Here is a 23,721-nt window from a genome sequence, read left to right as displayed (position 1 = left end):
TTTAGGGAAAACGGTAGTTTCACAAAATACTTTTTCTTAAAATTTTATTTTTGTATCCCATAAAAAACGATATATCCATATTTTTACCATAATTTTGTGTGGAATTTTTAATACAATTTTTAATTTTTCACAAATTATGTCTAAATTTTCACAAAATAGGTACCTCTCAGAAGTACCTAGGCAGACCCCTGGTATTATGCTGGTTTGCAAATACTATATTAATTGGATATTGTTCATTTAAACAAAAGATCTCGTAAGATATCTCTTCTGGTGGCTGAGCGGTAGCTCTTCGCGCTGTCGTGCCACAGGTCCCTAATTTGATCCTTGGGCCGGGCAAGGTTGACTCAGCCTTTCATCCCTTCAGTGGGTCGATAAATGAGTACAAAGCATGCTTAGGAACTAAACACTGGGGGTTTCGTGTTCGGCTGACCACCTAACCGGAACATTTGCTCCTGCACCCCAAAGCCCAAAGGTCAAGAAAACTGAGATGGGCACAGTAGGCCTTGGCCCTTTGTGGGCTGTCGCGCCTCTGAGTTTAGTTTAGATACCTCTTGTTTCAATCAGGGTTGGGGATTTGGATGTCCTTAACTGGTTTTGGACAGGACATGTGGGTTTTACTGTCTTAAACTGGATAAAACTGTCCTTAACTGGGTAAAACTGTTCAAAACCTTGAACTTTGGTAAAAGGTAAAAATTCTATAGGTGTAACCATTGTACACATAATAATTACATGTATCAATAAATATTTGATATTTTTATACAATTTACTTTAACTTATCAAAAGAAAATAATATAATGTAATAGAAAAAGGTTTATAATTTTTGAACCTCCATAATTCATTGAACAACAAAAGTGAATACCTAATCCTTTAAATATAAATATGCTTTTAATACTGATAAATAATATTTTTGCATAAGGATAAATAATGCAATATTAAAAAAGAAAAAAATTTTTTTTAAAAAAATATTAAATTTGTTTAAAAATTAACCTTTTATTTTTCACAATATTTTTTTAAAAAATGTTATAATTTCTGCATCACAGGATGATAAAAAAGACATCTATTTTTTTAAAAAAAAATTGTTTTTAAAATACAAACATATTAGTTTAAATTGAAAATACAAAATAACCTAAAAATGTATTAACAGTTTTGAAGGGCATAACATCAGTTTCTGCTACTGACACTGGTGATGTATCACCTCTATGCTTAAAGAATTGAACATGAATGAAATAACAGTATTCTTGAATAGTACTATAGGTAAATAAACCTGTTTATGACTAACCAAGCACTTAGTTCCTAATAGCTTAACCTGTATGGCAAGGTCCAACTTCAGTTATGTACTATTGAATGAGAGGACCAATTGAACTTGATTACTGATTAATCTTCCTTTGTTTAATGTTTAAATTGAAGAGTCAAGGAATATTAATAAAACATTATACTTTTAAAAACAAATATTCTATAGTAGATTTAATTATCAATATGTTATTAGTTCTATGTTTATTTTACCTCTTAAATATTGTTCAGATAAAATTGTGACATAATTTGAGTAAAAGGTTTTGGACAGGACAATTTAAACCAGGGTTTAAACCGTGGATTAATCCATTCTGTCCTAAATCTTGCCAACAATGGTTGCAATATCTAATTTTTTAATGTTTGTTGCATTTTATTTACTTTGTATTTAATTCCAGGTGAGATTGACTTCAGAGCTTAAATATTTGTCTGAATTAACACTAGTGAACATCCTTTTTGTGATGCTACTAGATGTTGATGTAAAAGAAGCTACAAAGCTAGGGAAGACGTGTGACATTATGTTAGACTGTGCTGCTAAACAAGGAGGTGAAATTTTATTTAATCCTCTTCTTTATATCCGATAAGTTTTTGTTTTTTTTTACATGTTACAAAACCAAACTTTCAGGCTTAATCAGAATATAGTTAGGATTTAGAATCCCTATCAACTACTTACCAAAAAAACATTTTAATAAACAGTGTTTACTAAATGTTTTAAATTTTATGTATTTTAAATAATCTCCAATAATTTGCTGAGCTGAATATTGATGATGGTCAGTTGGTAAGGGCAACTTAAATTTGACTCAGAACAATTATAACATTAAAATAAATTAAATTTTTGTGGTCCCCTGGACCAGCAATTAATGTAAAGGAATAGAGAGCTGTTGTTGTGGCAAAATACCAGACTTCATAATAATTGTGATTACATTAATGCCAATGTTAAATTTCATTAATCTTTCTCTATAATGTAATTTTTCATTTTAATAACTTATTTAAAAATAAAAACAGTACAGTGAAAATGTGTACAGAGTAGTAACACAATATCCAATAATATCCTTATCCAGTATACAATAATATCCTTCTGTTACTGGGCCTGCAAATAAATGGCCACAGTTTTTTAATTTCTACCATTGATTTGTATCAATTGGATTATTCAATTGTTCCTGCATTATTCAATTTATTGATTTGTTTCGCAAAATAGTAAATCTGAAATTAATGTTTTGTATAACTGAAAAAGAAAAAAATTTTTCATTGTTATATGAAATTACTTAGTAAGTAAATTTTTATTTTTAATTCAATAATGAAATTGAAATACTAGTAATTCATCTTTCTAAAATCAAATAAATGAGTTTTTCTCTCTTTTTATCATAAGATTACACAGGTTGTCCAAAAAGTATGAAAACAAACAAAAATCTCAAGAAATATGTATTTGATCAAAAATCTGTGTGTGTCAAATATTATTAAAGGATGTCATCAACTTCATCTCTTATGAGGACTGAGTAGTTCAAAATCTTAAATAGGCTCCTCAATGTGCATTTTTTTTCAAAAATAAAGTACTGTAATTTAACCTGTAAGTTTGGGCCTTTCCATTCATAGATGGTGCTGCAATCACAAAATGATAACAGGGTAATAATGTTTATAATAGAGACAGATGAAGAAATATGAGTTAAATTAAAAAGAAGAAGAAGAAGATGTGTTTGATATTTTAAAAGAAGTCATGTAATGACACCTGACTTGTCACTTGCATCATGCCCAGAAGCTGTGGTCACTCCCTGGGTGAAGCAGAGTTTCGGGTTGGAAGTCAAGCTTGATCTCATTAGATTGGTTTTCTCAAAATATCAGACACATCTTTTTTTTTTTTTTAACCACACATATATTTTTTGAGTAGTCTACTTTATAAACAATTTATATCTTATTTTCATTTTGTGGTTACTGCGCCATCGGAAAACCTAAATGCAAAAACTTGTAGGTTAAATTGAGGTACTTTTTTCTGGAGAAACCAAACCAGTGATAAAAATTGGTGTTTCTCTGTCACACTCTCAGTGGTACCATTTGGAGTTGAGTTTGGTATTATTGAATGTGTCATTGGAAAATATTTTGCATGAATATTTTTAGATTTTCGATCCAAAGTCAAAGTAATTTACTTTTTCATACTTTCGAGACATCTTGTAAAACTAAAAATATCCCAAAATGTAAGCTAATGTAGCCCAAATGTTTTTTAGTTTTAAGCTTTTTATTTTTATAAATTTTTTTCTTGATATTTGAAAAAATTTTCTAGGTGTGCTCAACAAAGTAGTCCTATTTGATAAAGTAAGCTTATGTTTTAAATTTTTTTTTAATTTTAGAGAACAATCATAGTAGTTCTATTGATCTGAATTAAAGATAAAATTACATAAAAAGTTAGTGTGTATGCAGGAGTACTGTGATTGAAATTTTTTTATATTTCCAATGCCGCATTAAATGACAATGGGATATAAAAAAAGATAACAATAAATCTATACATGAGAACGAGCAGTCCAGTTGTGTTCCTAGATTGATGTTCGGGGAAGAGTAGGGGATCTAAACAGGTGAGTTAGGCCCATCTCTTCGTGGGTCTGTACTGTATCACCTCCATCATCCCCTTTTCACACAAGATATGAAAACGTTCAAGAGCCACGTTTCTCGGACGTAGATGTTTATGCAGAAAATCGTGTCCAGATATAAGACAAAACATGGCGACAGATTTATTATATGTAGGGGTCTGTCCAGACATTTTGTGAAAGGTCCGTTTTTGTAAAATTGTGAAAAAATTACTCATAATTTGTGAATATAAAATAAACACTAAGTCACTTTCTTTCAACCAGGGTCCTTCTTTTGTGAATTTGTGCAAATAGGGTCCTGTTATTTCAAAAAACTTTTTCAAGGAGTTTTTCAATTTCAAAGAGATACAAGATTATGCTCAAAACTGTAAAATTATAATAAAAAAAATTTTAATTTTCAAAAATAAACAGCTTTTGCTGCTACAAAATTAGCGATGCAACATACAAATCAGGGTTGGGTTTTTGCCGTCAAAAACTGGTTTATGACATGACAGTGGTAAAAACCGTCAAAAACCTACTGTTTTCTTTAATTTATGGCATATAGCAGGCAATATATTATTTTCACATAATTGCCTTGTTAAATGAATGTTGTAAATGATTGCNTGATACAAATATTTGGTATTTAGCCTATACTGCACAACACAGAATACTCATTTCGGACGAATAGAAAAAGAAGCGTCTGTCGAAGACAAAACTTAGTTCGCTTACATCTGTCTTTCTCCCCCTCCTACCCCTGGGAAGGGTCTATTCGATTAACAAAACAATAATGAAGATAAACAAATTTGTGAAGGGTCTGATTAAAAGATAAATTATTTTGTGAAGGGTCCGTATTTAAGTTAAAATATATTGTAAAGGGTCCATTTTTATGAAAAGATATTTTGTGAAGAGTCCGTTAACAGGCCCAAATTTCTTCTAAACAGATCCCTGATATGGGACATTTACATGATACATTGAGAATCTGTTTAAGCCATGACTTATTGGGATTGGGATTTTTCAGTTTTTCGTGAAAAGAGCCTCTGTAGGTATTCCTTATTAGACATTTTACATTATTAAAAGGAAGTCTGAGATTAGCTCTATGCGCTATAACGCATTGAATTTACTTAAAATTGTGGAGGAGATGTCAAAAATAAGTTAGTAAAGTCCCAAGGGCTGAATAGTTCTCCAATGTAAAAAAAAAGAAAAATAGTTAATCCGGGCAAAATTTTCACCAAACTCTAAATATGTATTGATGTAAATCATTTTTGTTTCTTTATTAGTAGCTGAATCAGAATAATTCTAAGTATCAAATTACATTGCTACTTTTCCTTGATGCAGATGTTTAGTTTAATCAGTTCTAATTAAAAGCCCCGGTTGTTCAAATATAACTAATAAATTTTCGATTTGTCCATCAATAGATAGAATGTAAGTAATGAATGTGAATAGTAATAGATGGACAAAGAGATAGAAAATTCATATTTTATGTAAGGGAACGTTTTTAATTAAAAGAGGCCCTGAATTTCGGAAATCCTATGTCCATAGGACCCCTTGTTATCAAATTCTAGTAGAATCACTGTTGTTTTGTAATTTTGCATCACTTATTTCTTTTGTAGGGGTGCACATATTTAATTGTATTTGGTCTTCCTGGTCTTAAACATTCAAATGATGCTGCAAGGTGTCTATTGTGTGCAAAAGAAATAGCGAATAAGCATGAACGCCATAATATGTAAGTTTTGAAGACAAATGTTTTTTAAAGTATTTTAATGATGTGAATATTCTTTTTTTTGTTTGTTCAGTTATCATGTACGATTGTTTAAACACGTAATATTAGTATACTTATTAAAATGTATTAGCATTTAGGAGCAAAAGCAATGATTTTTCTACTTGTATGATTCAATGATTTTGTGAAAACTGTTCTTTTCATTGAAATATTGAGCTTTGTTTAATCTAGCTTATATTGGTCTGAATTTGTGGAAGTCAAGCATCTTTGTGTTGCAGGTGACTAATTTATCAATAATAATAAAAGAAAAAGTTTTGGTGTCTCTGTGTATCTCTCTTTTGACTTCAGTAACTTTTTACTGTATTGTAATTGGAAATTTTAACCCTGATTTAAAAAAAAAACCCTGATCATAAAAATATTTTTATAACAAATTTTTCTCAGTGAATTGGTATTTCCCACTATCGCAATTTAAACTGTAATTTTTTTACATTTTCAATTATTTAAAGGATAACATCAGTAATATTTGCTAGCTTACAGCTTCATTTTATCGAAAAGGAGTTTGACTGGGAGTTTTATGCATGTTCTTCATAATAAATATGGATCTTTGATTTGACAAGTAAAGTCAGTGTGGATGACATGTATTGTCTGGTATTCATTGTACTAAATGTAGCCCAGGTGAGATTCAACAGAGTTTATCGCTAGCAGCAAAAGTCAATCACACAGTCAAATTGCAATTTTTGTAAATCCATAGAAATCAGTTAATCACAGAAATGACAGCTTTTTCACTAATATGGCAGAATCTTTTCTTGAGACAGAAAAAAAAATTTTTTTTTGAACTCATATGTGTCACAAAGTCACATCATTTTATCTAAATAGGAACTTGACAATAGCATCTTTATTTTATCATTGATTATGTGTGGATTGATGTATGGTTAGATAGTAAATAACTAAAGTGACAAATCTATTGTATTTTATTTTAAAACTAAAATGTACCACAATGTTTTTTTCTGAAAACATTAAATTTTTTTTCCTCTTATAAAAATAATACTGTTTTTGGAAAAATCTATTTAAAATAATTAACTATAATATACAATATTATTAGTCGTAATAATAAATAATTTATTATCAATCATAAGCTTTATACATATTTTACTTTTTTGTTAGAGCTGTATCAATCGGAATTTCTACTGGAACTTGCTTTTGCGGTTTAGTTGGACACCCGCAACGTCAGGAATACACTGGTAGGAACCTTTGCTTTCTTCACGTTGGCTAAAACATAGTCGAAGAATAATTACACAAATTTCAATTGCTATTTTGAAATGTCTGAAACTTTTTCAATATCTAAATTTAAATTTCTCTTAATTAAAAAAAAAGAAAAATAAAAATTTTTATTTAATTTTTTTTTTTCATTTATCTCCTTATATTTATCAAACTTTTGTAAATTTGTAGTGATTGGAAGCCGTGTCAATATGGCTTCTCGCCTTATGACTGAATATTGGGATGGTATCATCACCTTAGATGCTGCTACGTACCACTTGAGTAGGGATGAGTTGGGAGAGAAGAGTTTTCTTGAGATACCTACTAAAATACTCAAAGGTATTGAGTTAGCTGGAACCATTTATACATTCAAGCTTGGGCACAGGTATTTAATTCATCATTTTCTTTCAAACTATGCTTGTTAATTTACTGTAACCCTTACTTTCACAACATAATTTACCCCATGATGATGATGATGGCTGGTGCATATTTTAATTTGCAATATTAGATTAAAATGACTTATTTCTTAGTATGCCTAGTTAGTGTAACTGTTGCACATCTTTCACTATTGTTTTATGATTATAGTTTTGATGACAATATTCATCTGTTTAATGTTCGAAAAAATATTAATGGGTCGGTTGTTGATTGCAAAAGTTGTACTGTTCCGTCGATCTGTGAATTCAAAAGCATGGAGAGACTAATGTTACTTGTAAAAATTGAGGACTTTGCTTATTTTAGAGGTTTTTGTTTATGCCTCTTTCAGTAGTTCTGCGGTGACAAGCCAGGTGGACAAAGCGGTCTCAATATATGCAATAAGTAATTAGCATACATTTTTCTTCAATGTACAGAATTTGGTAACCCCACTTCTTAGTAGCAAACCACTTTGACTCAAACAGGTGTAAATAAAAAACCCAAATCTAAATAAAATGTATGAATTTTGGATAGTAAATTTCATTGAACGCAATTGACGGCATTGATGGACGGAAGGTTGCATAATGTTAAGTGTGTTGGCTGGAAATGTGTTAGTTGTTAATTGGAATGGATTTTAATGTTGATTGGAAAATTATTAACTGGTTGTGTGATTCTCAATAAGAAGAAATAAATGCATAGTAATTTTATTCATTAATAAAACTTCTAAGACTTCAAATAGGGAAAACTTATCTTGTATTAAGTATTTTTATTTTTAAAAATTTCAATATAAATGTTAAGATTTCTATCTGTCAGCATATAATATCTCTCTCTTCAACTGCTTTTAACAATTAAACTACTTTTATTCAACTTATTTTGTCACTTCAGCTATTTTTGTTGAATTCTTCTAATAAGGAGAGTAACACTGGTGACTCAAAATAACTATTATATTGAAAATTAATGACTTAAAACTAAACGTGGTGTCCCTTTATTACACTTTTAAGTAAATCTATGATATTATCTTATTACATAACGTTTTTGGATAAACATATTTTTTTGCTGTATTGAAATCATTTAAAGGTAAATAAATTAATATAGATATTTTTGATATGTGTTTATGTCAAAACTGCATACAGTCAGCATATGTACCTACTTAAAATAATTATTAAAAAATAATTCTTTAAAATTGTTAGTTCAATGAATTAACTTTTTATGTTATTTCAAAACTATCTCTTTTCAAATCTGTTTTAATAGTGCCCAAAAATTAAATAAGAGCTTAAAAAGCAAGTTAGTAGTTGAAACTGCAATTCTAGTAGCGTCTAAAATTTATGGAGGATAGAAATGGTTCAAAATTGCTGAAAGAAAGAAAAAAAATTAAAAAGAAAAAGATCTTTCTTCGTGAAAAATAGGAGAAAATTTTTCCCTCTTGAAATCTGGCGCAAAAAAAGGATCGCCTTACGAGCCACAAATTTGGATTCTTGTTACTAAAAAAGTAGTTTTCAGATGTGTAATTAAAAAGAAATGATTTTAAAAAATTTCAAAAGTTTTGTCTTGAAGCTATTAAAAAAAATTAGCTTTAGAAAAATTCAAATTGAATAAAAAACACAAAAAGTAAAAAGAGTTTTTTAAATTAGTTTCCCCATTTTTTTCTTAGTATCGCCACATCAGGATTTATTCCATTGTATATTCCGTTATTGTATAAAATTTTAATTCAAGTTACATAAATTATTAACGAGTTAAACTTTTTTTGTATAATTTTTATTAATCTTAATTTTTGTAAATTTTGTTTTATACATGTATGTTTAAACCCATTTATCATAGTAATAGTCTTTGAATAGCTGCCTTAAGCTAACAGATGAATTTAAGTTTATAAAGATTGTGCTGCAAGTTGGTTCAGAAAGTTCTGTTACCAGGTTTGCAATGATAGCTGTACAAAACAATAAGGTTTAAAATTTATCGAAATAGATACTTCTTCCTATGCATCATCCCATGTTATTTACCATTTATTCTGGTGAATCAGGGGGTTGACTTATTCACCTGTTATAAAGTTGAACATTTGTTGATCATTAAGTATCAATACATTATATGCCATGAAATAGATATGAATAACTCTGTATCAATTTACCCTTTTCAGAAACTATTTTTAATATGTTATCTATAATTAATTTTTACATTTTCTCATCATATTTTCTTTTCACATAAATAATTGTTTTTTTGAAGCAATACTTTAAATTATGTTCCGAAAAAAGTATTAAGGATAAGAAAAGATTCATTCATACGGAATTTGTTCAAGAGTATATAAACGAGAAACACAATAAAAACTTTTAGAACATGCCATAAAGCTACCAATTTAAAGATTCCGGAACAACATCCGTGTTGGATACATTAAAATAAGCAGTGTCATCATATGGATCCCACTCTGCAATGGATTCTACTTCATCTTCATCTGCTCCACAGAAACCGTCTTGACCCCCCTCCGAAAAATTTGAAATTTCACACTTTTCACGTAAAAATTTTTTTTTGAAGCAATACTTTAAATTATGTTCCGAAAAAAGTATTAAGGATAAGAGAAGATTCATTCATACGGAATTTGTTCAAGAGTATATAAACGAGAAACACAATAAAAACTTTTAAAACATGCCATAAAGCTACCAATTTAAAGATTCCGGAACAACATCCGTGTTGGATACATTAAAATAAGCAGTGTCATCATATGGATCCCACTCTGCAATGGATTCTACTTCATCTTCATCTGCTCCACAAAAACCGCCTTGACCCCCCTCCGAAAAATTTGAAATTTCACACTTGGGCGGTAGAAATTTTGGGCTTCTTCTTTTAGCAAACTTCAGCATATCTGGAGAACTTTTTAAACTAAACGAGAATTGTTGCTCACAATTTTAAAATTCGATTAGCCCAAGATAATTCCATTTAAAAATTAATTTTTAATAATTATTTATTATTTTATTTAATAATAGCCGAAAAATGATTAATTGTAAGGTATGAGCCGTGATGGCTCAAGGGACAAAGCATTCGCCTTCGAATGAGGTGAACCAGGTTCAATTCCCAGCCATGGCTGGTCGATATGAATTCCGCATCCAATTTGCACCAACCACAGTGCTGACGGAAAATATCCTCAGTGGTAGTCCCATCTTGGGTTAGACTCCCCTTGCTGCTAGGCTAACCGTGGGAGGCTTTTGTGGTTTTCATCTCCATGTGCAAGCATGTGGTTTTCTTCTCCATGCTCGTAAATGCAAGCTAGTTCCATTAAAAAGTTCGCCATGAAGGCAAATTTCTACCTATACTTGATCCAGGAGTTCCCTTTGCTTCTGGATTGGATTATAAAGTTACAAGGCTACGAGGTTGAGCATTAGTAGTCGTATTAACCCCCCAAAAATTGGGTTGGCTTTTTAACGACCTTTATAAAGTAAAATTGAAAGGTATAAAAAATTTTGCATCATTTTAAAGGATGCAAGTTTAAGTGAAAAAATACAAAATTTGAGCGAAACTCGAAATCGGGTGACTAGTTCTAGAGAAATTAAATTTTAAATATAGAACTTTTTGAAATTTTATTACTCAGAAAATATATTTCCGATATAGTTCAAATTTTAATAAAGTTATTCGGAATGGTGTTTTTTTCAGGCACTATTTTTTATTCCTTTTTTGATGTTTCTTTTTACCTTAACCGCTATTTTGTATTTTTAAAAGTCATTATAAGTTTTCCACCCATTACCAACTTTGACTGAAGTTTTTAATCAAGTTCATCTGTGAAATTTATTTTATAGAAATATTCCTGGGGACAATAGTGAAAGAATGGATAGTGTGGCTGTGGATAAAATGACCCTTCGAAGTTTTGTTGTCTCTGAGAATGAGGACATTACAATGATAAAAAAATGTGTGAAAGAAATGTGCAACGAGAAGGAACGAGTTGTTCTTTTAGAAAAAACATTATTGCCTGTCATAATGATAGAAGGACTGAGTGCTAATTCTATGTCATATTTGATGTACAAAGCTATTGAAATAGCTTCAGAAATGAACTATAAGTAATTTTTTTTCTTGTGTTTTATAAAACTAATTTTTAGAGTTTTTTCTTAAGGTACATTTAACCCTTTTCGAACGCAGTGTTCCCAGTTTGGGAGCACTATATTGAAAAATTATTGCATATCACTAGAAATGTGGAACTATTTGCTTCTAAGTGAATATTGATTTTTAGCATTGATTTGTACATTGTTTTAAAAGTTTATTTCAAAGCTCTTTTCCTTTTTGTGGCTTTTTTATTCTTCTTTTTTTAGAAGAATAAAAAAGCCACAGTTTAATTACCCTGCGCTTGAGTAAATGCAACAATTTTAATCCATTGATATATTATCTTGCTGTAAAAAACTATCTGGGCATTAGGATGGGCAAATAACCTAATTATTAATAAATTTTAAATTTTTTTTTGAAAGTCACCAATTTGACGATATTTTTCTACCTTGAAGAAAATGAACCAAATCAAGGAATAGAGCTGTGATGACTCAGGGGATAGAGTATTCGCCGTCTAATGAGGTGAACCAAGAGGAATTCCGCATCAGGTTTGCACCAACCACAGTGCTAACGTAAAAATATCGCCAGTGGCAGATGGATCATGGGTTAGAGTCTCCTTGTTGTCAGACTAACCGTGGGAGGTTTTCCTCTCCATGTAACACAATTATGAGTTGCATTAAAAACTCCTCCACAAAGGCAAATTACTTGAGTCCCAGTACTTGATCCGGGCGTTTCCTTTTCTTCTTTTTGGGTTCAAAATTATAAGGCAACGAAGTTGAACATTAGAAGTTGTAAACCAGAAAAATTGAGTCAGCTGTTCAACGACGGTTATTAAATAAAATAAAATATCAAAGAATAACTCTAAATGTTTGAAAATGTTTATAAGCCTAGGTAGTGTGGTACTGGAGTAACTTTTTAAATATTAAAAAATAAAAAATTAGATTACAAACAGTTTTTACTTTCATAAAATTATGTCTTTTCTTCATATTATTATTTTGCGCCATTTTTAGAATTAGCATAGGAGGCGCTTCATAAAGATGGGCTAGACTGGACCCAACAGTCATAAATTACTGCTGCAAACTCTCAGCAGTTATGAAAATAGCATATTAATCGGAAATAAAAATATATTTTATGTGATGACAGAGCTTTCAAAAAAACATCCATTTTTTGAAAGTTCTGCAATGACAAGAAATTACGCCTTTATAAAACAATACATTTTACTGTTTAAATCATTGTTGTGAGTTTGTAACAGTTGTTCTTGACTAATAGGTCAATTTTTGCCCTCGTCATCTATGTTAATTATTAAAATGACGCATGATGTCAATATAAAAAAAGCTACAGTTTTAAGCATTTTATTAATATTATTTACAAGAAATGGAAATTCATACAAAGAAATTAATAAAAAAAGGCACTTAAAATTGAATAGATAAAAATACAATGTATACTATTGGCTTACAGGATGTCATTCAATATATGTTTAACTTAGCAGTGATTTTATTTTGTGAGATATACAGGGAGAAAATAAAATCATAGAGTTTTTCAATACCACTAATCGTAAGTAATTCCTCTAATTTACGCTTGAACTATAGATCCTTTTATAAAAGTCACACTGAAACACAAACAACAAAAAAGAAAATTTTTATGAAAGTATATGAAGGTAAAATAGTGGAAAACTGTTGCATTGGAAGTTTTTCAATAAGTGCTGCAATCTGTGACTGTTTTTTTTTTTTTTTTTTTTTACCAGATTTTTTAACTTTTATTTTAGATTTATTTAATAAAAAAGTGAATTTTAAAAAGTTTTTTTTTTCATTTTTCGTACGTTTTGTCTTTAATTATTATTTCAATAATTCCATTATATCTGCTAAGTACTTAACTAATAACATATAATAAAAATTTTCCACCTCAAAAAAAAGATTTTGATAAAAATTAGCTAGGAGTAAAGTTACGAGACAGAGTGAGGCATCAAAACATTATAATTTACAAAAACTTTTAAAATATTAATAAAAGAAATGAAATGGCAGAAATATTTATGTCAAGTTCTCCAAAGAGATAAGACTTATTTGCTTATCCAACTTGATGCAAAATAACTATTTTATGAAACAATTTTATAAAAAAAACTATTTTATGTCCAGGTAGATAAGCAAACTAATGATTAGGAGAGTGGATCTCAAACTGGAAAAGTCTAATTATAGCTTAATTTTATACATGATCATTATTATGTTTACAGAATTTTCTCTTGTTGTACGATACCTTTCTGTTCAAAGGAGGAGTTCTTAACTGCTGCTTCGCTTTTTCAAAAGATAATTGGACTGCGTCCTGAAGATGATATTAGAGTAAAAGAGGAAAAACTATTAAATGTTCTCTCTGGAAAGTGCCAGAATAATCTCTACCTTTTGAATAGTTTGTTTCATGTTAAGGTAAATTCTCATTAATTTTATGATGACACCTAATTGGGTAGCATTTCAGTGTGTATATATGTAAAATAGAAAAACGTTATGTGTCTTTTGGAATTAATACATGGCTTAAAATCTTCATTTTCTATTAATTCAAAACCAAACCCTTTTTATTCTCATTATCATTCTGGTTCTTGTTAAAGAATCTACTTTTAAAAGTAGCATGGCTTAAATATTTAAAGGTTTTTTTAGCAATTTTTCCTCCCACAAAATCTTTACTATAAAAATCAGAACACACAAAAATATCTGGATTTTTTATGCTCTCCCGATATTGTTATGATTCTTGTTTACCTTCGTATGCCTGCATCATTTTGGGACTTGAGACTACTGTTATTTTATGTATTTATAATTTTTCCTTTTTGTACGACTCTTCTAAAACTGCTTCTAACTACTTAATTACTTTGAGACAAGCGTTTTTCTTAATAAATTACGTGATTATCCCGTTGCAATTTAAATGTCACCTTATTTTTGAAGATTTAGGCTTCAACGAGAGTTAGAAGCAATGTTAGTATGTTTTTCAAACAAATCTTTTCTCGTTTACTTAAGACTTTCTACCTGTAACAAGGTATATCTACACTTGGTGTCTGCACATATGGGTATTCCTGGAAATGAGCTGGCTGATGAATTAGCAAAGGCCGGCTCCTGAACTGGCTTTGGGAATCTCTCCCACATCCTTCAAGACCTCTATTGGAAGATTGCCTATGAGCCAGGGTGGAACTCGGACGGTCAGAGACGAGCTAAGGACTTAAATCGTGACTGCCCCAGTATGTGCCAAAAAGATCTTCTTAAGCTTAACAGAAGTAGCTTGAGGAAGATTATAGTTCTTTTCACTAATCACTGCACCCTCAGGCAGCGTATTTATTACAAAAAAAAATGGGAGAGAATTTCTCACCCTTTCTCAAAAACAGGGTGAGATTTCAAAAAGTTAAGTGAGATTNTACGATACCTTTCTGTTCAAAGGAGGAGTTCTTAACTGCTGCTTCGCTTTTTCAAAAGATAATTGGACTGCGTCCTGAAGATGATATTAGAGTAAAAGAGGAAAAACTATTAAATGTTCTCTCTGGAAAGTGCCAGAATAGTCTCTACCTTTTGAATAGTTTGTTTCATGTTAAGGTAAATTCTCATTAATTTTATGATCACACCTAATTGGGTAGCATTTCAATGTGTATATATGTAAAATAGAAAAACGTTATAATGTGTCTTTTGGAATTAATACATGGCTTAAAATCTTCATTTTCTATTAATTCAAAACCAACCCCTTTTTATTCTCATTATCATTCTGGTTCTTGTTAAAGAATTTGCTTTTAAAAGTAGCATGGCTTAAATATTTAAAGGTTTTTTTAGCAACTTTTTCTCCCACAAAATCTTTACTATAAAAATCAGAACACACAAAAATATTGGATTTTTTATGCTCTCCCGATATTGTTATGATTCTTGTTTACCAAGACCTCTATTGGAAATTGCCTATGAGCCAGGATGGAACTTGGACGGTCAGAGACAAGCTGAGGACTTAAATCGTGACTGCCCCAGTATTCGCCAAAAAGATCTTTTTAAGCTTAACAGGAATAGCTTGAGGAAGATTATTGTTCTTTTCACTGATCACTGCACCCTCAGGCAGCGTATTCATTACAGAAAAAAAATGGGAGAGAATTTCTCACCCTTTCTCAAAAATAAAGGTTGAGATTTCTAAAAATTAAAAAAAACACGAATAGACCTGGAAAAAAAATTTCTTTCTTTAATTATAATACATTTTCCACATCTTCTAATTGAATATTTTTGCTGCATCATCATATGGAAAATGTTCTATATCTACTTTTTCATCAGCTATTATATTTATTTGGCTGAAAAATATCCGTATTTGTTTCCTTTTGACCGTTTCTACCGACATTTGTTTCATTTTCATTTGTCCGGTTACGGAGTAGAAGATGTTGCCTAAACAAGGTATTTGTCCAAATTACATTCATGCACAGAAAATTTAAACGTCTTACATGAAGAAACCTTACCTACAGTGAACACGTGGTTGCACAGAGATGTGTTCTGAAAGGGGCTCCGTGGTTCGGGGGGGGGGGGTTCTGCTGTTCGCACCGGTTCTGAACAATACTGATAAATAGGGAAGCTAGATAACAAGGACCGATGTTCAAAATAATGAAACATCAAAGAAGGAAAGTGAAACCGATTTTATTCAAAATGGCAAAAGAGGAAATTTTTTCAAAAATTCGTGCATTTTGAAATTGATTAATAGAGTGCGCTAACTTATCACGTTAATCGTTTTTTATTGCGAGAAAATAAAAAAATAGGTGAGATTTTTTCAGATTGGTAGGATCGGTAAGATCTTGAGATTCTGTAGTGGAAACACTGCCTCAGGAGACACCTCTACAATATGGGTGTTGCACTCAACCCTGTTTGCTATGGTTGTCATCTTGAGGAAGAGACTTCACAACATATTCGTTGCGAATGTGAAGTCTTTTTCCCTCAAAGATATGATCATCTGGGACAACATTTTGTTAAGGCCTGGGAATTACAAGATATTCTTGTCAGATGTTTGTTAAACTCTATTTCCGCTATAAAACTTTTCTACTGGTCATGATCCAGGATTTGGGTGCAATAGACCTCTGGTCGATGTGTCTTGCACCTTGGAGCTGCCCAACCTCTAAGTCTGAAATGAAACTTTAAGTAATGCTAAACCTTTCAAGAAAAATAATCTAGCTTGAATTTTGTCAATCTTAATTTCTATATTATAAAACATGTTTTTTAAATCCAAATTAAATTACACTTTATACTAAAATAAAATAATTGCAAATAATAAAATAACTTAGGCAAAATAAAACATTTGAATTAAAATGATCAAAAAGTTCTGGATTTTATAACTCAATTAAACTGTTGGGCCAACTTCTACAGAAGTTCAGATTTTCTTTTTTAAAATTATGTAGTGTAAAAATTTGTTTGCTTTACAATTTAAAATATTTTAGAACAATATTGAATTAAATTATAAAAATGAACAAATAATTATTAAAAATAGTTTTCTAAATAGCATGATTATCTTTAGGGGAGATTTATTTTTCAACTCAAAACTTTTTGGTGTTCTTATATACTTTCATGGAGAAATGAGCAATAAGTGAAATTGACATTATGGGTCTGTCTACTATACTGACTAAATTATTCGACGATGTATTTTTTTGATTTTGGCTACCCTCATGTAAAAATCAACTTTAAATTGATGTTTAACTAATTTTATATTAACTGCACACAATGAGTTTAAAAGAAATACAAAGTCTAAATATTCAATGATGTTTAAACACCTTAATTTTTTCCAGTTCTCTCCTCCAAGGATGTCTAATACAATTAGAAAATACAGAAATTCTGCTATATTAGAACTTTTTCAAGTTATGTACAAACAGGTAATTTTTTAGACACATATGATGAGATTTTCTTACATATGATGATATCATTTCTTCACATCAATTTAAAACTTTTTTGTTCTCAATAATTCATATTGTAAATCATTTATGAATTACTCAATTCTCATTCTAACTCATTTATGAATTACTCACTTCTCATTCTAACTCATTTATGAATTACTCATTTCTCACTCTAACTCATTTATGAATTACTCATTTCTCATTCTAACTCATTTATGAATTACTCATTTCTCATTCTAACTCATTTATGAATTACTTATTCTTGTTGTAGTATCTGTAATGAACTTTTCTGCAGGTGTGTAAAAAGCATTACACGATGCTGGTTATTAACGAAATTGATTACATGGATGAGGAGTCATTTCATTTGCTTCACATGTTAGCTGAGACTGAAAATGTTTTGATTGTGATGAGCATGAGTAAATATTTTAAAGAACCCTCCGTATCTGCCAGCCTGCTCTATCTTAAAGCGCACACGCACATCAACTTACCTGCAAAAAGTGAGAAATATTGTGCACCTCTTATTTGCTGGTTTTTAAATCTTATTGGCGTTCATAAAGCAATTGTTTTGTAAGTATTTTATTTCATTTTTAAAAAAAATAGCAACTGCTAATTATAAAGCCTGTTGCATTTTATAAATTTTTAAAGGTGTGAATATTTTATTAGTTTATCATTGTTTGTAGCTTTTTATTTTAATTCTTAAATTTAATACTTTATTGGTTTCAGAGTTCGCCAATACTCATCTAGACGTGTAATTAGTGCAGATGATATTATAATTTATGAAATCAGATGCAAAAACATATTTTCCTGAAAGAATATTCCTCTTTTTCAACGGATTGGTATTTCTGATCCTCATAATTTAGGGGGTAGCCATTCAAAAACTTCCTGCTAAGTCAAATTTTATGGAAATTGTTCTCTCAGAAACTTTTCTGCCGAATTTATTTAAATGCGCAAAGTAACATTCTTTAAAATGATGTAAAAAATTTTGAACCTTACAATTCAAAATGTTTTGGACTATTATTAAATATAAAATTTAAAATTATTTTTTGTCTGGAATTGTATTTTTCATTACTACAATTCAAGTATCAATTGTATATTACTACACAAAGTAACATTCTTTAAAATAATGTAAAAAGCTTTTGACCTTATAAATCAAAATTTTCTTGGACTATTATTAAATATAACATTAAAAAATTATTTTTTGCCTGCAATTACCTTTAGATAATTTGTAGTTGTGTTCAAACTAATTTTGACTTGCTTTGGAAATTTTTAAGATATAGCAAAATATGTTAAAAGTAAAATTAGTATCAAAAGGTTTAAACTTTAAGACCTGTCTATTTACTGGTCGACATGGGACTATATTTCCCAGGTTGTGCGCCACTCCCTATATTTTGGGGGTGAGAAATCCATCCAAAAAAGATAGGTTTGTTCTGAGATAGTCTGTTTTTGTGTATGATTTTCTAAATTGAAATATCATCTGAACTAAATAATAAGAATATTTGAGGTCAGTCCTTCAAACCATTTTGAGATTGAGGTTCCGATCATTAGATTTCTGCACTGTGCATTTTACAAAAGTATGAAACATTTACGTCACTCCCTTTTAGTAGAACATTTATATAAATATTATTTTTTAATCTAATATATGTTTATCTATTAAACTCAGAGGAAACTCATTTCTTGATCAATATTTTTTAACTAACACTAGTAAAGGTTCAGTTCTACAACACATATCTGCGCTACTTTCATATATGTATATATATCATTTATTTACGTATAATTTCTCTCTATTTTTATCTGAATAAAACCTCTCTGTATTTAAAAAAAAATGCAGCTGTCTCTGTCATTGCAGTTTCAAAAAAATTTCAACTTCTCACTCTTATATGCAAAAGCTATTCATTAAAAAAATATCAAACTTTCACATTATTTTATGAAATTTTAATGGAAAATGACGAATGTTGAGAACATTATTAATGCAAAAATGAATGTTTAATTATTGACCTATTGTCTCTGGATACTTTAAGACACTGTGAAATATTGTTGCAAAAATTATTCCCTGTTGTTGTTTCTAATGCCATTTGCTAATACTAGCAAGCCTGCTTGGTGAAATCAAGCAAATTTAAGGCAAAAGGTGCATTTCTCGTTTTTCAGTGGCGCCATCTATGGTCAAGAATACGACCTTTAGCTACACACATGGTACTGCCCATTTATTGGGCTGACCCATTCTTACATCCATTTATTAATTCACGGATTATAATTTTGATCTGAAGTAGAGAACACCTATCACCAATTCAGTACCGCCAGAGGTGCGATTTGTTGTGGGAATATGGAGGACTTTGTGACCCTACCGATTAAACATGCAGCAGTTACCATTTACTGCACATTGAGTCTTTGGCCAGTGGGGACCGACTTACGACCTCTTGGACATGGAGGCCCAACGCCCCTACCAACCAGGCTATCCCAACTCCTATTATTCCCTTATATAACACCTTGAATAGCACCATGTAAGTTTCAACCTCTTCCTCCAAAATCCAACGTCTGAAGTCCTGCTATTTTTCTTTTACCTCTGACTCTCTGAGGGTACTTAGCTTGCCAGAGTTTTTTTTTTCTTTTCAAATGTTTGAAAATTTTTTTGGTTAACATAACTGAAATAAATGTAGCTTAAACTGAAATCAATATATTTTAGAAATGCTAATTGGATTCTGTATAAATTTTTAGACACCTTACTGAAGAAACTGATGGTGATTTAGAACTTTTGAATGAAGCTTGCTTATCCGAATATTTATCTGACTATACAGTTTTAGTTCCTTACAAAGACATAAATGAAATTAACAAGGAGAAGTTTTTTATCTCTGACTTCTCTATTTCTGCAACCTACAAGGATGATGTAAATTATTCTAATTGATAATTTAATACTGTACAAACTATAGCAATTTATTTTTCATTTTTCAATTATGCTAAAAGAAGTTTATTTTTTCTCACTCTCACACTTAGGAGAATAAATTTTAATGAAAAAATTTATTCTGAATGTATTTGATTTGGTATGTTTTTGAATTGAAATTTTATGAGACAGTTTTTGTCCCACTTGATTTGGTACAATTTTAATTAAAATTTTTTGAAAATGTTCTCAAACTATTTGATTTGATATATTTTTAAATCATCATGTCAAAACCCCTCTTTTTGGCGAATGTCAAAAACCCAAAATTTTTGTGTAAGAAATAATTATTAGCTATTATGAATAGGAAGAATTTATAAATAAAAGTACATATAAAATTACAAGTGATCAATCAATTATGTTATTGAATCAATTTGATTAAATCATAATTTAACACCTAAGAAAATGTCTCCAATGATAAAAAAAGGAATTTGTTTCAGGGTTTTTTATTATTTTTTTCATATCCGTCGTTGAACAGCCGACCCAATTTTGGATTTACGACTACTTATGTTCAACTCCGTAGCCTTGTAATTATGAACCAATCCAGAAAACAATGAAACTCCTTTATCAGTACCCCCAAAGGTATGATTTGTTATGGGAACATGGAGGACTTTGTGACTCAACAGATCTAATGTGTTTCAGTCGCCATTTACTACACAGGGAGTCTTTGGCAGGCAGGGATTGAACCCAAGAACTCTTGAACATAGGCCCAGTGTCCTACCAACCAGGCTATCCCAGCATTGTGTTGTAGGTTTATTGTCTGGTTTCGACAGTTTAGAACAGTTTTTGCCAGGTTTTTGATGCTCAATGTCAAAAACCTGTCTTTGACTTCAAAAGCCCAAGCCTGGATGTGTCAAAAATCTTGTCAACCCTTCCAAATTCACATGAAATTTTATAAATGCCATAGTTGTTTAAACAGCTCATGAGCTGTATTAGTGAGTGTAATATGTTTGACTGAGTAAATATCACTTGGAATTAAGAGTTTTGTATAAATTTATGGCATTCAGAAGCTGATTCTTGAAAGAAAAAAACGGAAGGACACCAGAGATAACAGGGTTCATATTTGATACACTAAATATGCTCAGATACCTTTTTAACAGTTAAACTGATTGTCTCGGGAGGAAAACCTTTATTTTGAGCTATAGCTTTAGTGTAATTGATTTCATACTTCACTTGGTTATGTGAAGAACAAATATTAAGACTGTAAACCAAGAGCCAAAGTCTTAGAGTTGACATGAAGTAACGTGAAATTGCATCATTTGCAAAAAGCACTTAAGGGAAGGATAATCTTCATAAAATTTCAATAAAACCAAAAATTCTCAAAAACTTGTCAGCCTCTGCGCATGACGGTTTCTACTACCATGGTTTTCACGGTCATGTCAAAAATTTAAATCTTTGGTAACATTGTATTTTTGTTTCACTAATTAAATTAGAAAGTGTATCTTAAAACATAAAATTCAAAGATAAAAAGCTAAAAATAATATTTGGCAAAAACTCCCTTAATATTATGGATAAATATTATAATGTATTTTTACAGCTAGGTAACTGAAAATGTGCATCACTAATCACTTCATATTGCATGTTTGACCCAATAACTAATCTCATTAAAATGCAATTTTGTATGCAATTGTGGTTTAGATTAATGAGAATTTCAATTAAATCAAAGCTTTAAAATTAAATAAATCCAAATGGTTTATCTTTTGTTATAAATATTTGATAAATATTTCAAGATTATATGCTGGTATCTAATAAAATATTGGTAATATTAGATATCAATAAGAAATAAATTTGTTTGGCACATCTTTTAAACATATTTTTAATACTTTATAAGTGTGAAATTTTGATTTTTAATTTTGTCGCAAATCAAAACTTGATACGTATCAGAACTTTTAATAATTTATTTTTTGATAGTATCTTAAAATGATTGTATAAATTATATTTTTAATAGCCAAATTAATTTTCGGTTGTAAGGAAAATTTTGTTAAGTTTTTTGTCTGCTGTACTGTAACAAAAGGAAACTTTTTTGCACTAACATTTTTTCACTAACGTGTCAAAAGCTCAACCCTGAAATTTGGTCTTTCCTACACTAAACACATTAAATATGCTTTGTCCGATTTTCACCACCTCATGAATGTATTTCATGTTTTGACCCAGATTTCTGGGAGGCCTTTCATATCATCAAAATAAAAATTCAATAATTACTAATCTCACAGTTGTACCACATTTATTAAATAACTAGAAATTACTCATTTTTTAGCTTCTTAAAAGTTACCTTTAAATGTTTTCACACTTTTAAATGTATGTTTATTTCGTCAGTTGACATAACCTTTGTCCAACTGTTTCATTTCTGTTTGTTGTCCGTACAATTTTATCCTACTAATGAAGGTGCATCTTGTGCCACTGAAACACATATCAATAAATCATACTATTTCTAGTTTTATAATTATGGATGATATTTTTACTCTGTCTTAAAACACTTAAATTTGTAAATAATTCTGTAAAAAAAAATTTCTCATTAAGCATGAAAAAAATTAGTTTTTCTACCATTATAAAATGCATTCGATTTGTTATTTTATTTGTATAAATATTTGTGGGTGCTTTTTAGATCCCTAATAAGTCCCAAATTTTTAATTAGTAAGTCCCTAAGTATTGAATATATTAGTCCTAATTTAATTTCATCCCTGTTCCCTGTTAATGCAGTAAAAATCTACATATCATGACTATTTTCCTGGTGGTTAAAAGGGGAAAACCTGGAAAATACAGGAAATTTGAAAATCACCTAAAATAACAGGGAAAATGCAGGGAATTTTGATTTTTTTTTTCAAACTGGGAAAATAGAGGTAATTTTGTTTTTTTTGTTTTGGTCATTTAAAAAATGGTGACCACTCAAAGCGTAATCTATGGGATATTTAACCATGATATTTCAGCTATACTAAACTATTTCATTTTCCATAGCGTTATTTAAGTATGTTCAGCTGTTTTTCCAGTAATTGAAACTAATAAATATAGTTAGCCCAATATAGCTCACACAAGAGCACAGTAAGTGTTATTTCCTCTTAATATATTTCGTATAACATGCACAGGGAAAACACAGTGAATTTTTTTCCAGATTTGAGTGGCAACCCTGTCTGCTCATCATTTTAAATAATATTGCAGAAAATAGTGATAAATATGAGTTAAAAAAGCAAGCAAACTTGTTTTCCTCCACTGATTTTTTGTACTACAATAATCTTCAACATTAAAATATTTAATGACATAATTATTATATCCTCTTTTTTTTAAAAAATAGAAAAACAAAATCAAACACAGTGGTTAAAATAGAAAAATTAAATAAAACTAAGCAAGTATAATATATTATTTCTTGCCCTAAGTTAAATCTGTTTTCAATTAAACTCAATTGATGTGTGTAAGTAATAAAAAGTTAAAATCTAAATTTTGTATTACCATGTACACATTTTTTGTTTCATTTTTATATTAAACTTATTGATATTTTTTGGTACTACTTTTAATAAATTTTTTTTTTATTTTTAGGAATTATTTTTGTTGGATCTCAAACCTGGAATAACAGACTTAAAATCTTTCAAAGTTCCTGATACTGTGAGTGGTAAGTATATTTTTTTTATTATACATAAACAAAATCATTTTTACCCCGTTATACTTGAACGATTTTTCATGT

The 23,721-nt window shown here is 29.9% G+C and overlaps 1 protein-coding gene across 3 annotated transcripts in view; it reads left to right on the top strand.

Annotated features, from left to right (window-relative positions):
- Positions 1-23,721, top strand: part of LOC107439956 (adenylate cyclase type 10) — a 44,031-nt gene that overhangs the window by 16,715 nt on the left and 3,595 nt on the right. For 2 of the 3 annotated variants that reach the window (XM_043050206.2, XM_043050205.2), the window contains exons 10-19: positions 1,686-1,833; positions 3,563-3,594; positions 5,453-5,565; positions 6,724-6,800; positions 7,009-7,201; positions 11,007-11,264; positions 13,472-13,661; positions 17,012-17,095; positions 17,412-17,683; positions 23,577-23,649. In XM_043050206.2, coding sequence (XP_042906140.1) covers positions 1,686-1,833; positions 3,563-3,594; positions 5,453-5,565; positions 6,724-6,800; positions 7,009-7,201; positions 11,007-11,264; positions 13,472-13,661; positions 17,012-17,095; positions 17,412-17,683; positions 23,577-23,610 — 1,401 coding nt within the window. In that variant the 3' untranslated portion in view covers positions 23,611-23,649. Of the gene's footprint in view, positions 1-1,685; positions 1,834-3,562; positions 3,595-5,452; positions 5,566-6,723; positions 6,801-7,008; positions 7,202-11,006; positions 11,265-13,471; positions 13,662-17,011; positions 17,096-17,411; positions 17,684-19,828; positions 19,998-23,576; positions 23,650-23,721 lie in introns of all 3 variants that reach the window. The other variant, XM_043050204.2, reaches the window with a different exon arrangement.

The sequence above is a fragment of the Parasteatoda tepidariorum genome, chromosome 9, assembly GCF_043381705.1.
Source record: "Parasteatoda tepidariorum isolate YZ-2023 chromosome 9, CAS_Ptep_4.0, whole genome shotgun sequence".
NCBI classification, from domain to species: Eukaryota; Metazoa; Arthropoda; class Arachnida; order Araneae; family Theridiidae; genus Parasteatoda; species Parasteatoda tepidariorum.
The sequence above is the reverse complement of the archived record's forward strand: the minus strand, read 5'-3'. Positions and strand labels throughout refer to the sequence as shown.